This window comes from Malurus melanocephalus, unplaced genomic scaffold (genome assembly GCF_030028575.1).
Source record: "Malurus melanocephalus ecotype Western Australia unplaced genomic scaffold, MMel_1.1 scaffold_1, whole genome shotgun sequence".
NCBI lineage: Eukaryota > Metazoa > Chordata > Aves > Passeriformes > Maluridae > Malurus > Malurus melanocephalus.
Genome location: NW_026623233.1, coordinates 1,147,431 through 1,162,185, shown reverse-complemented (window position 1 = coordinate 1,162,185; position 14,755 = coordinate 1,147,431). Strand labels below are relative to the sequence as shown.

Genomic DNA, 14,755 nt, shown 5'->3' with positions numbered 1-14,755 from the left:
TTTTGATGCCAGAGTGCAAGGAGCAGGCACCTTCACATGCTGCACTTCTGCTTTGCAAAGGGCCAGGGGAGATTGTGAGAGGGGGACAGAGGGGCTCAGCATCCCCCTGAGCATCCACGGAACCTGTGGGAAATGCCTTTGGTTCTTCCACAGGAAATCCAGAAAACACAATTAYAAGCAGGTTACATCTTCCCCTGCAGCTTCCTGAGCTCCCATTGTAGGACAACTGTGGTTGCAACATTAGGGCAGATTTGGCTCTTTCCCCAGCTCTCCAGGTTCCACACTGAAATGCTCAGTGAAGCATTGCCTGTGTTGGGCATCTGGATCACAGCAGGTTGGATTTCATCCATCTAATGCTGCTGATGTATTTGTAAAATCTCAGAGGAATACAGATATTATGCAACCACACGAGTACYTTAATACATCATTTGAAAAGTGGCAGATTTATATAAAGTATTTAAGATGCTGAAAGAAGAATTAACCCAAATTCCCATTTATATATACAAATTCATTTTACAGTGTCTCTTGAAATCTTGCCCAAATAAAGCTTGGGTCAAAACTTTGTGTCAGAAAATAATTAGTCAATTCTCTTGAGGGAGACTGATCAGTCTCACTTCTTACTTCATTCTTTCTCCATTACCAAATCCCTCCTTTATCTTTCATTCCTTTCCTCTGCCCATTAATTGGAAACATTAACTTTCTCTCCCCAAGACAGTTTTGACCAGAATTATTAAARGTAATTCTCTGAAGTCCCCACCTCAGCTGTTATCACACACCCTCAGTCCTCCTTATAGTCTGGGGGTAGAGGGGGGAGCCACCAAATTGACCTATTTTGTCACCAAATCACAGGATAAAGACAAATGCTAATGGAATACAAATTCAGATAAYATCCATAGGATGTCTTAGTTGGTGCAAAAGAAATAATGGACACTTTTAAGGTTTTAAATTCAAGGTGTGTTACTGTGGATGCCYGGTGCAGATGGGCAACTACCCAGATTAATAAGCATAAATAACTTTTCATGCCAGCTCACTTTCTGTGTTGTCTTCCCTGAATCAAAGGGAACTTTGGATATTCAAAAGATTCAATGGCTGAAATGAAAAGAGCATTCCCATGTGTGACTTCTTCATGTGTGATTAGTTTCAGTTATTAGTGACTGAACTGTGGTCACCATGCTTTGCWCTGTYCTCTGCCTGGAAAACAGAGAGGCTRTCTYRAAAGSCATGACAAATATCCATCTCAGAGGAACCAGATTGGGCTGCACATGGTTACTTTCAAATCAAAACAATAAAAAGCACCCTGATGAAGATTCAATAAAGGTAATGAATGACACATAGAGGAAAAAGAATAAATAACTGGGGGTGTTTGTTTATCACTTGCCATCATGTAGCAAAGGCAGATCTCCAGTGAGAGTGGAACACCATGCGTTTGCTGTTCGTAAAATGGTTTCTCATACAACTGAAAAATTACCTGTGTGAATTCCCACTAGATATCAAGAAGAGTTTGGTAAGACTCATGAAAACTGGTATGAAACAAAAGCACAGCTAGGGTCTGTTGTCCTGAAGGAATATAAAGCCTCATGCCTCCCTCCAAAGCACATTGGGGTCTCACATCAATAACGGATGTGGAAGCATCCATGTCTCAGCCTTTGCACGGACCTTGCAATTCTGCCATATTGATCACTTACTGTACTCAGATCTGAATATTTCCCTCAGCCTATTTTTCCTGCTTTTTCTAATCAATGCCACTATTTTCCCTGAGTTCAGAGTCCCCATAAAAGATGTTTCCCATAGGGTTTGTTTTTTGTTTTTTTGTTTTTTTTTTTTTTTAAATAAAGCAGTTACCTATTGTTGTTTTTCTGTTCTACTAGTCCTTGCATTCTAATGTCTTTGGAAGCGCCATCTTAATATTTTCCAGAAGCAATATTAACACATCATAGAATATTTTCTGAGCATATGTTAAAACTGCAATTACAATTCAGCTAATGAAGCCATACAAATGTTCAATTAAATAAAATATATGCAGTGCAGTCTACCCACCAAAGTACTTGCCCAGCAGTTGACTGTAATGAGATTATRTGGATTCCTATCAGATCTGCTTCTTCAAAGCTTTTGGAGTGAATGACTGACTTAGAATATTGCAAATTAAATTGAAAACAAGTGAGAGCTCCTCTCTCTGACTGCAGATTGTTCATCACTGGGTCCTTCATTCTTACCAAGAACAGGAAACTCAAAAACCTCAGCATTTCCTCTTGACTAACTCCCTTCATACTTCTTGTTTGTCCTCTCTTCCCTTAGGAAGGAAAAACACCATAAATTGTTGGTTTCTTCTTTGTCTTGTTGCTTTTAACTTAAAAAAAAGGACAAACTAGCCTGGAAAATCTTTGTTTCATCTTCAAAAGAAACTGTCTCATTTTCCAAGTAGAGTGTAAACAGCAGCTATCTGCAAAGTCAGCAAATCCAAAGCAAGTTATTTGTGGAGCACATAACCATGGAGTTGGAAGCCTGTAGATGGATGGGGATGCTGAAGCAGTTGTGTCCAGCCGTGTGGGCTAAAGAAAGGTGTTTGAACATTCTATGAATTAATTGAGACAGACAACTAAGCACCATCCTGMTGCTATTAATAGAGTTGTATTCCTATTTTTCTGATAACCTGGTATTACKCTGGGAGAGGATATATAATTTTAGATTACTTGTATTAATGAATTTTAGAAAATAAGCATATGACCTAATTATTAGCAGTATTCCCTTATTGCTCAGAACCTTCCTCATGGCAGAGTGCTGGAACTGYAAACACAAAACAAAATGATGGGTTTAAACTCACTATAGGAATTGGAACAGTCATTTTGCTCATCAGCAAGTGATAAATGAAGTTCCTGCTATAACTGCCCAAACATCAGCAGGAGAGAGTGTCTTTAGATCACTRTAAATCATTACTCACTCAGCAATGACATCACCCAACATTTACAGAGTCCTAGTCCATCACTGTTTTGAAGAATTTAAAGCGAATTTGAGATTTTCCCACTTCATAGCAAAGATGGTGATAGAAGTAAGCTGCATGTGAACATTAAATTTGTGCATGAACCCACTGCTGGGCTGTGTTTCCATTCAGTATCATCTTTTAATGGGTGAAAATGTGTGGCTAGATGCTCCTGAGATCCAGATGTGGAGAGCTGAGCAGTTTTCATGAGCCTGTGTAGTACCTACTGCTACCCTCAGTGTTAAGGAGAGGTGTTGATCCCCAGGATGATGAAGCTTTKCAGGAAATGCATTTTGTCTGAGGAGCCTGAACTTGCCCTCTTAAATAATAATAATTTTTCCCCTGTCAGTAATACATCCAAATAGAAGATTCTCCATCATCCTGCTGCTCTGCTTTCCTTTTAGTGGTGTCTGAACTGGATGTGCAACATTAACCCTTTCTGCCTGGGCAGGGTGTTTTCCAACAAGGTAAAAAAGGTTAATGTGAATGACGCTCAGGTTAGGAAATATAACTAAAAACATTGAGTCAGGATAGCATAATGCAATATAATTTTAATAGGTATACTATATTATCATATTGCATTAAAAATATACTATAATATTATGCTGAAATTTAATGTTGTATACCATATGTATTACATATTCTATATGTTCTTTTATTGTATATACATTATACAKATAKGTGTAAAAATATRTATTATATATAGTATAGTATACATATATGTGTGCTGTAGGTACATTTACACAGAATGATTATCGTCACCACCATCTCTGGACACATTTTCACAGAAATGGTGGAAACAAAACCATTTTTGAGGAGTCAGCCTTCTGGTGTGTGTTAATCATGGTCTGACCAAACATTAAGGAATTCTGAAGAGATGCAATTTCTAGATCTTTGACAAACTTAGTCAAGAGCAAAGCACTGGGTGCTCAAAGCAGTTAACGTGCCTGTTTCAGGACACATACGGAYCTTTTCTGCTGAAGGTGACCTGCAGTGTCTAAAGCCTGTGTTTCCCTGAATACTGATGTTCAATCTGTGAAAATCCATGGCAATCCTGGTAAAATCTAAACCCTACAATTCATAGATATACAACTGAATTCCCTCCAAATAACCAGAATTAGGATTAACCAGTGGCAGGACTAACACTAGCAGATGCRGTGTAAAGTTTATTACTGGAAAATGGATCCCTCAGTGTGTATTRCAGAGAGAAAAAAGAAACTTTTCATCTAGCACACATCTCGCTCCAGCTGTCCTGCTCAGGCGTGGCTTGATTTTAGACCTGGATTCCTGGAATATTTTAGCTATTATGAGAAGCATTGTGGACGTGTAACATTCAAAGTGTGTGTCGATACAAACCACAGCCCACTGGTGGCAGCAGCTCGTCACGAGTGGATAAATCCTGCTTGAGCAGCCGGGGGTCTGCACACAAACACGTCATCTGTGGGCAGAGACAGCCAGCTCTCACATAGTTCCAACTACAGGGACGCTCCTCATCCCATAATTCCAGTTTCATGAAGACCACTGCTGTGAAATAAAACTTAAATTAAAACTAAGGGAGACTAGTAGTTCAAATGCAATGAGGCTATGCATATAAATTGAGATGGAAAAGTTGAGTTTTCCCTTGGGAAAGTTTGGGACCATCCCAAATTTCACATCCATTCTGGATAAGGCACAATGAGTAACTGTGATAAATGCAAGTTGGACTCAATTCCAACTTTATTAATATCAGCAACAAACAACCATGGACTGAAAAAAAATGGCACCTACATATTTTTACTGCTTCTCTTTCTGTGTGATAGCTTACATTCAGGTGCAAAGAAGCTGTACACCTCTCTGCATAAATGAKCTCTGCCTGCCTGCCTGCAGTGACATATTTTGGCAATAATCCACTATGTCAATATGTATTAGTGTTACKGTTGTTGTTTCTCCCGAGCATGTGTGCACTAACTTCCTACCAACCTTAAAACATGCCAGGGAATGCTTTTGTTTCTGTTAGACATAAACAAACTTGTATCTACAATAATGAGCATGAGGTGACMCTTGAGATGCCACAGACCGTGTTACCAGCAGAAGCTGTGACTAAAGCTGAGGGTTTGTCTGTCTGCTGGGGAAAATGGACACTGCTCCATCTGCTCCCACCACTACTTTTTCGGCCATCAACCGTGTCTGTCGATGCAAGCATCTAAGCCTGAGACTTTAAATACAAAAATCACAAGCTTTAGCAATTTTTAATCTCTAGCACTGGTCCATACCCATCTGTGTGGAATAACCTGAACACTCCTATAGGCAACGTGGTGTATTCCTGAGCTCCCTGCCAGCCTGTCTTAACAGCCCGAAAGCAAAACTAGTCCAGGTGAGATTGTTTGAAAAAGTGAGACAGTGAAATAGCCTGAGAAAATCCCAATTACCTACCAAGCACAGGGTCCTTTTCAACCCACACAATCTGCATGTGTGACTTTGCTTCAACAGATGTCCCTGGCAGTCCGCACCTCTGTTTACACTTCAACACTGTAATTCCCCTCCAACTTAAAAGGAAAATGTGAGAGAAAAAGACTCAGAAGTTTCAGGAACTGCGTGGGTGCCAAGGACACACGTTTGTCAGGTGATAAGAGAGCTGTGCCTTTCATCCTCAAGAAGGTTAAGCCCCCAATACACACACACACACACACACACACACACACACACACACACACACACACACACACAGAGTCCTAGTCCATGCCACCTGTGGAATACACCCGAGAAAACAAAAATCCATGGTTGTGGCAGTTACAAGAAGCACTTTTGCTCCCTCGTTTTTTACAAACTGGTACTATGAAGAGAGCATYACATCAATAAAGTTTAAATGACTGKATGTGCTTTACMTCAACAGCTTCATCCCTCATTCCTTACCCTGGTGTAAGATTGAATGTCAAGGACACAAGCCAGGTTATGAGCAGACCTCCTAGCTATTTTTATATCTTGTTGGGTGGCAAACTTAGTTTCTTCTATTTTCTTCTTCTTTATTCTTTCTTTTCTCCTAAAATTAAATTAAGTTAGGAAGGGAGTAGTGTTGAAAAATAAACAGATAGATTAGATAGATAAACCCACATGTAAACTTTGAAAAACCTCRCCCACCTACAAGCCTAGAAGAGACAAAAGTTTGTTGCACTTTTATGGGTTTGGGGAGCCAAAAACAAAGGAGCATGATAGCTGAATATGCTTAAGATGGTTTTAAAACAAAAGCTTCAGATATGGCTAGCAGCATTCAGCAAAAGCAGTAAAATCCACCCAAGAAAATCCACCTAAAGCAATAAACCTGGGGTGAGTTCCAAGTTGCCACTAGTTTAAAGCCAGCTCAGAGATAACCATATACAGAGCTCATAGCACAGGTGTGGCCTCAAGGCAGTGCTGCTTTCCAAGCTAAATAGATTAGTCCTGCTGTACTCTCACACACAGTGACTTACACTACTCTTCTGTATCATGCCAACGAGTCACGAGAATGCTGCTGCAGAGGGAGGGAACCCCACTTTGGAATGACATCATTCACCTAATTAATGATGCTGGGTACATTTTGTTGATCTGAAACTCATCCATGRCACGTGGGTATCCTGGGGAAGGTCTCTGACAGGTATTTCCCTATTTCTGTGCTGTTTCTCAAGAGCAAGTGGACTGGCAATCCTCAAAGGGGCTGCCAAAGCCCATACAATAGCCTAGGCAGTTTGACGCTGTTAGTCATTGTTTCATTCTGAGTGTTTACTTCGGTCATTCCTTTTTCAATGGAATTCTGATAAGAATAGCTGCCTTGTCTTTTGTACATATGGACGTCTTTGTATGTTGAATAGACACCACAGTATTTTGAACGCCTATTTAGCTTTACCTTTGCATTAAAAGAAGCTCATATTCGATTATGGCATAAAAATCTTTTTTTTTTTTTTTTTCATTGCCTGAGAGTTCTGTCTGTAATCTCTATTGGCACCCATGCACATGCCATAAAATTAGCACTCTTCCTTAGGAGAAACCTAGCATTGCAGGAACAAGGGGTTGCTGAGTTACACTAGGAGAAATGATTTATCATGCCTTTGTGAGACATAATGCTGATGTTGTAGCTTACATGCTTCCAAAATTATTGTTTTTACTCATCTAAATGAAAGGAAAGCTGCTGCAAAATTCAGAAAGTGATGGCAAGCACTTGTGAAACTTTGGCACAGAGATGCCTTCTTCAGGCAGGAGATATGCTAGGTATTGTTTTCAGTTCTCTCAGGTACTTTGCACCCCAATCGCTGTTTCTAGAGATAGCTTTCAAACATTGTGTTTGCATATAGAATCACAGAATAACTGAGGTAGGAAACGACCTGTAAGGTCATGAAATCCAACCACTAACCTAGCACTGCCAAAWCCACTGCTAAACCATGGYYCCATGTGCCCTGTGTGAAAAACACAAGAGAAGCAACTGGAAGTTTGGCAGTTCCCTGCAAACTAACAGAAATCTCTCTGGAAATTTGAGATATACTTCTCTTGCTTCTTCTGCATTTATTAAAAATTTCAGAGCATGATGACAATAAATTCTTAGCATCCCTGAAAAGCCAGAAATGACAGCTGAAGGCCTTCTAATTTTGAGTGCTTTGTTATTGATGGTATGCAGGCAGCTTTCCACTTGCGGTATTAAATAGCCTGGCTTCCAAACACTGTTGCATTTCCACAGCTTTCTGTGTGCATTAAATAAGGGCTCAGCACTCTTCATTTATTGTTTACGGGTAGAGGCAAGGCAGGGAAAACAGAGTCAGGCAGATTAGTGTGGGAGAGGAGCATCTGCTACTGGAGGGTATTTAGCTTCCTGTGCAGCAATCTCAGCTTCTCAGCCTGGCTTCTCTTCTCTCCTCGCACCACTTTCRGAAAGTCATGACCTGCTGCAAAGTTCCCTTTTGTCAAGCACAGTAAAAAAGGAAATGCCGCTTCTTGCAAAGCCAATTAGCGCCAGAATCTGTCCAGCTAGGACAAGCATTTCACAATCCCTCTCCTGAAATTAAGTGGAGCGGGGGATGGGAAGGTTCTCCTTTTAAAAACGTTGCTTCATGAATCAATTACCCTTTTTTAATTTTAATTGTCGGTAGCAATTGGTGGAATGTGACACACCACAAATATTGTGCTCTGTGTTTGAACAACCCAACACCGCAGCCCCTGATGTCACTGTCAACACCCTGCTGCTGCTGGCAGGGAGGCAGAGCAGCAAGTGACTGCCCAAAGGGATTGTCTCTTCACTTACACTCTCGGGCTCACTGCCAGCCCCTATTTCCTCTAGCAGTATATGGAGTGAGAGAAGCATCCTCTCTCAGAGAGTCAAGCATGTGAAAAGAAGATTTCACATGTGAAACTGAGACCTGGAAAACACTTGGCTTCCCTTTCTCTAAATTTATTTCCCATATGATGGAGAAATTTGCATAGAGAATTTATTTTTAGCTTACTAGTTATTTTATGTGCCTGGAATCCCATTACGAATAATAAGTTGAGATGGGAATTAATCTTGGGTGCTTTATCACATGGATGTTGCGCGCTCCTTTACTTTTCCCTTTTTAAAAAATAAATGTGCAAATTCTATGGCAGAATTAGCATAAGGTTAGATCTGTGCTCCTGATCATGTTTCMAAATAATCTTCAAATCGAGTTCAAGGAAAAGTCCACTGAAGTCAATTTGAGATACACACACTTCCCACTGACAGCTGCTAACATCTGATTAAGCCCCTTGCATGGCCTTGAGCAAGTCTCTTATCACATTTAAGCAAACAGGATCAGTATGTACTTACCTGGAAAAGAAGTGTTAATGCTTTTTATAAGGCTTCAAACTTGAACATACAAATGRGATGCAAGAGCTATGGTTTACCACTTACTACCTTTCCTACAACTCGAATTTCCTGGGAGGCAAGAAAGAACTTGCTGCCTTGCTCTAGTTCAAACCTCAAAGGTGTTAGCTGAAAACTATGTTTGCAAGAGTCCAATTTCCTTCTTGCAAATGAAATCAGCAATGTGCTGAAAAGTGCTTTCCTTTAACATGCAAATGACTGAGAGAGTGCATGTCTGGCAGGGTACCACAACAACAAATATTTGTTGACTTTTTCAACTGATTTGTTGAATTTTTAAAAATAAACACAATAAGAAACTGCTGAACAAAACTCAATAAAGCACTAATAAAATATAAAATTATCAGCTCATTACTATCCAAACTAAGAATTCCTAAGTTAGCTATCCTTTAGGACTCATGGCCTTGGACATTCATTGAGGATGTCAGCTGTGTCTCATGCAAGTGTGCTTTATCATCCTCAGAAATTACTTGACATGGAACAGTTTTGCATGAACCTCTATCTTGTCTGCTTTCTCCAAGTAATAACAAAGAGAAGCAAACATAAAAAGACAAGAAGATGGGCAATTTCTGTAGCTATAGCACTCATGCTGTTACAGAGAGGATTTACTTCTACAGAAATCAGCTGAGCTCTTGCCACCAAAAGGCAACAACCCTCATTCGGCCTCAGCAGAACAATCCAACCTTCATAGGGAAAGCACATGTAACATTTCTAAGGTGCTGTGGCTACCTCAGTATAAATCCACCAGAAAGAAGGTGTAGGAAGGCAGACAAACAGCAACAAAGTAATTATTTTATCACTGTGTCTCAGAGCTATGACTGAATCTAAGCTCAGCAGCGGAGTCTGGTTTGTAGATAGCAGCAAAGCTCCACCTAAGGCTGCGGCTTACACTGATTTAAGGGATACATGGGCTCTGTCCCAAAATGAGCAGAAGCAAAAGAAGGCAATGCTGCTACTGGACAGGAAGTTTCTGAAAAAAAAAGCCAGACCCTAGTCATGCAAACATTTGCTGTTCTTTAATACCAGGAGTGCATTTCCTGCACTAAAGTTAGGAGACTACTGACATCTGTGAGAAACTAGAGCAACCAATGAGGCGAACATTTCTATTACCTAAAAATAAAAAAAATCTTTGGCAGAACTGAAAAGTCTGGGACTGTAACATCATTGGGAATGCTTATGAACTGATCATCAGGGAAATTTCACAATTTCTAGTCATGAGGTTCAGTGCCCTAAAGTGTCAAAGCAGTAAAAGGCCATAAACTCATTTTACAGGACTTGCTCAAAAGCTAGCAGAGTTAGCCAGCATCCAACACAGAAGATCCCTTGGGAACAWTTTTTATACCATTGCTATGCAAATCTGTAATATATCCCCAAATTGTATTATATATTCCTGGTAATTTCTTTCCTGATTCGTTTGGCCTTCAGTCTTACAGTTCCTAGCTCACACACKGTGTTCATCTCAGTTTTGGAGATGTTCCCTGCGGGAGGGAACTAGACTTTATATACCACATCTCCAAATGCAAAGGAGCTCGGCTTTAGGAAGACTGTGGGCTGACTGGAAATCCTAGTTCACTATAGAAAGTATTATTAGGATTGCCATGGGGACAAGATTTTACCTCCTTGAAAATACAGTTCTGGAAATGCTATGAAAAATAGCCAGCCAATGGGGAGGGAACAGCCGTGAAACAGAGACAGCAGCATCCCCAGGGAATTWACTGAAATGTATTTACAGTTCTCCTTGCATGTATTAATACTGCTCGTGACTGAGGGCTTTTAATCCACCAGCAATCACCCTCGAATCGAACACCCTGCTGGAGGGCAAGGAGCAGGGGGCAGTATGCTCCACGGTTTCCATTCAGGTGCCSCAGAAGGAGCAGAAATTAGGTGAATTCCCACACGCCTGCTCCGGTACCCCCCTCACATCTCGAAAGAGAGCTGCCTTTGCTCCCTTGCAGGGCTGCTGCCAGACAAAGGCGCAGAGATTTCCTCRTCTCCCTGTCAGTCAGCCACACGCACACGCACACATACTCCCCCCGCCGTCTCTCAGCTCTTTCACGTGAATAATTCAGGTTTGGTTGTTTGTTTTTTTTTTTCCCCCCAATACCGTATTTTCAGAAACAGGAATCACGCGTCCCATACACTCCTTGCTTCTGCCCCCTCCCTTAGAGCAGCTGCCCACCAAGGCAGATGATGCTGCGGTTGGGACCGATTGCTGCTCGGGGCTGCCTGCTTGAATCCCCCGAGCCSAGGGAGCCGCCGAGCACATCTGGAGCACCTCAGGCCGCAGCCCTGACCCAGCCCAGGGCCCCCGCAGCCCCATCCTCGTCCCCAGCCCTGGTCGCAGCCCTCCTTCCCGCCGGGCACAGGCAGGGCCGGGCGGGCGGTGCCAGGCCGGGGCCGCCCCGCTGCTCGGGAGCGGGGCTGGGAGGCAGGGCCCGGCGGCATCTGGCCACAGCCATTGTCTGCTGGCCCGGCACCAGAGCCTGGCCTGGGGGCGTTGTGGGGTGGTTCCCTTCTYGCACTGCAGCAGGGTTGCAGGGACAGCGGCAATGGGATTTTCCTCTCCGTGCATCGGGATGCGACGGCAGCGGGGGATTGGGGAGGGGGRTGGGGGGCGCGCCGGCGGCAGCTCCCGGAGCTCTGAAGGGACGAAGGTTTCGGTTTTTCCTTCTAAATGCCGACATTTGAGTAACGTTATCAGCGAGATGATAYTGCTCAACCAGGAGAGCGACACGCAGGGATGTGGAGCACAACCACCGCCCGGCTCCAGCCGAGCACAGCCCTCCGCCGCCAAGGTTGCCCCTGCCCCGGCCCCGGTCCCGGTCCCTGCCCCGGCCTCGGTCCCTGCCTCTGTCCCGGTCCCGGCTCCTGCCCCGGTCCCGGTCCCTGCCCCGGTCCCGGTCCCTGCTCCTGCCGCGGCCTCGGTCCCTGCCCCGGTCCCGGTCCCTGCTCCTGCCGCGGCCTCGGTCCCTGCCCCGGTCCCGGTCCCTGCCTCTGTCCTGGCCCCAGCCCCCAGCCCGGCCCGCCCCGGACACGCAGCAGCCCCGGGGCGGGGGCCCGGCACTCGGGGGCAGTGGCCGCTTCCTCCGGCCCGTTTTGGGGCTGCCTCCGGTGGGCCGGGGCCGGGGCAGGGTCCGAGCAGACCGGGACGATGCTCGGCTACGAGCCGAGCCGAAAGCTGCGCGTGTGTGTCCGTGCCTGTGTGTAGCTTTGTGTGCGTGTACGCGTGTGCACGGAGAGAAAGAGGGCTGGGCAAAAAGGGAGGGGAAGGAAGCACTGGGGGGAAAGAAGAAGAGGGAGAAAAACGCGGAAAGCGGCAAAATGGTTAGTGGTGACATCACCGTCATTTGCATAGGCACGGAGATAAAACCGCCCCGCCAGCGAGCGCCCTTTATACTGGCGTGTGGAGCGGCGGCAGCAGCGAGCCGGGGACTGAGCATCACCGCGCGGCGACACCGGTGGGTCCCGCCGCACCCCCAGACACCCCCCCGGGCCCCTCAGCGCGGGCAGCATGAACCCCGCACCCCTGCCGGGGGGGACCTTGGGCAGGGCAGGGCGCGGGGGTTTTGTCCGGGGGGGTGGGAGGGAGKCAAGGAGGAAGGGAGGGGGCTATTGTCCGCCTGGGGGTATTGTCTGAGGGCGCGCTGCTGCAGGGCGGTGGCGTGCGAGGCGCAAGCCGGCTTTTTTACCGTCCCAGGGCTGTATTTTTTACTTTTTTTTTTCCCTTAACGAGTTAAAAACGCGGTCAGCGCCGGGTGCGTCCCCTCTATTGTACTCGGCAGCGCGCAGATAATGGGAGCTGCCCCCGGTGGAAGCYGGTGGCGAGCCGCAACGCCTGGGATGCTGGATTAAACCGACTTTTTTCAAAATTACTATTATTTTTAAATATGTCGGGGGTGAAGCGGGTTTTTTTTTCACCGGCTGGAGCGTGCGGCTCCCGCCGGTCCCCGCGTTGGGTGCGGCGGGCGCGGCCCCGCGGGGATGCCGGGGGGGCCGGGGAGCCCTCGCCGGGGGTAACGGGCTCTTCCCTTCCCCTCCGTGCGCAGAGTCACCTGCCAACATGTCCGACAAACCAGACATGGCTGAGATCGAGAAATTTGACAAGTCCAAATTGAAGAAGACAGAGACGCAAGAGAAAAACCCGCTGCCTTCAAAAGAAAGTGAGTGCGGGCAGGCGGCGGGGAAGAGCAGGCAGGGAGGGAGGCAGGCAGGGAAGGAGGGAGACGGGCAGGGAGGGAGGGAGGGAGGAAAGGATGAAGAGAGGGAGGCGGAAGGAGACAAAGAGGGGCGGCAGGCGGGAGCCGGGGGTGCGGCGGTGCGGGGTGGAGGGAGGATACGCGGCTGTGTCTGTGCCAGACAGCGAAAACCTGAACCCACCGCCTAGCAGCGCTTCATTTACAATTATTTACTCCCTGTTTTGATCTGTAGCTAAAAATGTACCTTTATTTTAGCTATTTATAGCAATTGTCATGTGAATGCATTTCAGGTTCTCGATTTTCATTTTGTTTTCTCTCCTCTGTTTTTTTCCTCCTTTTCAGCAATTGAACAGGAGAAGCAAGCGGGTGAATCGTAATGAAATCTGCCCTTCCAAATTATGCACTGTACATTCCACAAGCATTGCCTTCTTATTTTACTTCTTTTAGCTGTTTAACTTTGTAAGATGCAAAGAGGTTGGATAAAGTTTAAAATGACTGTACTGCCCCTTTCACATCAAAAGAATAGAGAGAACTACTGACACTGAATGAAGGCGCTGCCTTTCCCTCTGCCTGTCTGGCTTTGGTCCTGGTGGCATGAAAGAGCTTGCATGTTGATGAAAGAAGAACTTGGGTGGGACTACAGTAAACTAGAGTAACACACGAATAAATGCAAAGCTGTACCGAGGTCCTGCGAGCTGTAAAATGCAGTTAATCGAGTGCCATTTTTTTGTTGTTCAAATGATTTTAATTATTGGAATGCACAATTTTTTTAATATGCAAATAAAATGTTTTAAAACCTGGATGGTATTTATGTCCTCTCTTTGGAGAATTGTATCACTGGAAAAGAAGCACWAAAGCCGGTACTGAGACACAGGATACTATAAAACCTTTGGAGATGCTTCAAACATCAATCACCATTTTTTTCAGTATGTGTGCTCACCAATAGATAAACTTGTGATCCTCGAAGCTAGTTTTTAGATTTCAGTAAAAAATTGCTTATCTTGTAATTTTTCAGCATGTGAGTATATTGCTTTAAATATTTCTTGAATGTAGAGATAAAGGAAAAAAAAATCGGGCTGCATTTATTGCTTTGCCCCACCCATYGCATAGCTCTTTTATTAAGAATCATTCTGTACTGTTGCAGAGATTCAGCCTCGGTTGTATAAACCCATAATTAGTTTGTTTAATAATTAAGGGTTGTTATTCTGATATTGTATTTAAAGGAAACTGTAAGTTGAACTTTAAATTCAAGATTCAACATAAGCCTTTTAGTTTATATTATAAAGCATTTAGTGATTGGTGTCCCGTGGGAATAAAAATAATTTTGCTACAATGTTGCTCATGTTTTGAACAACATCTAACAGTCTGCTGGATCCTAAGAACCTGTTTCAAAGCTTAAAAAGCTACATTCTCTTTAAAAACTCAAAATGGACCATTTGGGGACAATAACATTGTAGTAACTTATAAAATAATATATGTGGCATGCAAATAGCCACGCTCCTCATTGCTGGTTTATGGCAATTCTTTCAGGCCTGGGACAGTTTTTGGTTATTTTTCTCTACAAATGACTGCGGGTAAAACCTGTGATCCAGGGAGATCAGTAGGAGTTGACTTYAGTAGTCATGAATTTCATCAGTGGAGTGAGTAATGAACATTCTGGGGAAAAAAATGCTGTCAGATAACCTGTAGGAGGGTGGTGAGCTTGCTTCTGCAGTGCCTCAGTTTTATCTTACAGATTTGAGGCTG

The 14,755-nt window shown here is 44.3% G+C and overlaps 1 protein-coding gene across 1 annotated transcript; it reads left to right on the top strand.

Moving 5' to 3' along the window:
- The first annotated feature begins 12,199 nt into the window (after positions 1-12,199).
- Positions 12,200-13,809, top strand: TMSB4X (thymosin beta 4 X-linked). The gene is made up of 3 exons (XM_057389391.1): positions 12,200-12,271; positions 12,860-12,973; positions 13,352-13,809. The coding sequence occupies exons 2-3, from the start codon at positions 12,874-12,876 to the stop codon at positions 13,384-13,386; spliced, it is 135 nt and encodes a 44-aa protein (XP_057245374.1). The 5' UTR covers positions 12,200-12,271; positions 12,860-12,873; the 3' UTR covers positions 13,387-13,809.
- The last annotated feature ends 946 nt before the right edge of the window (positions 13,810-14,755 follow it).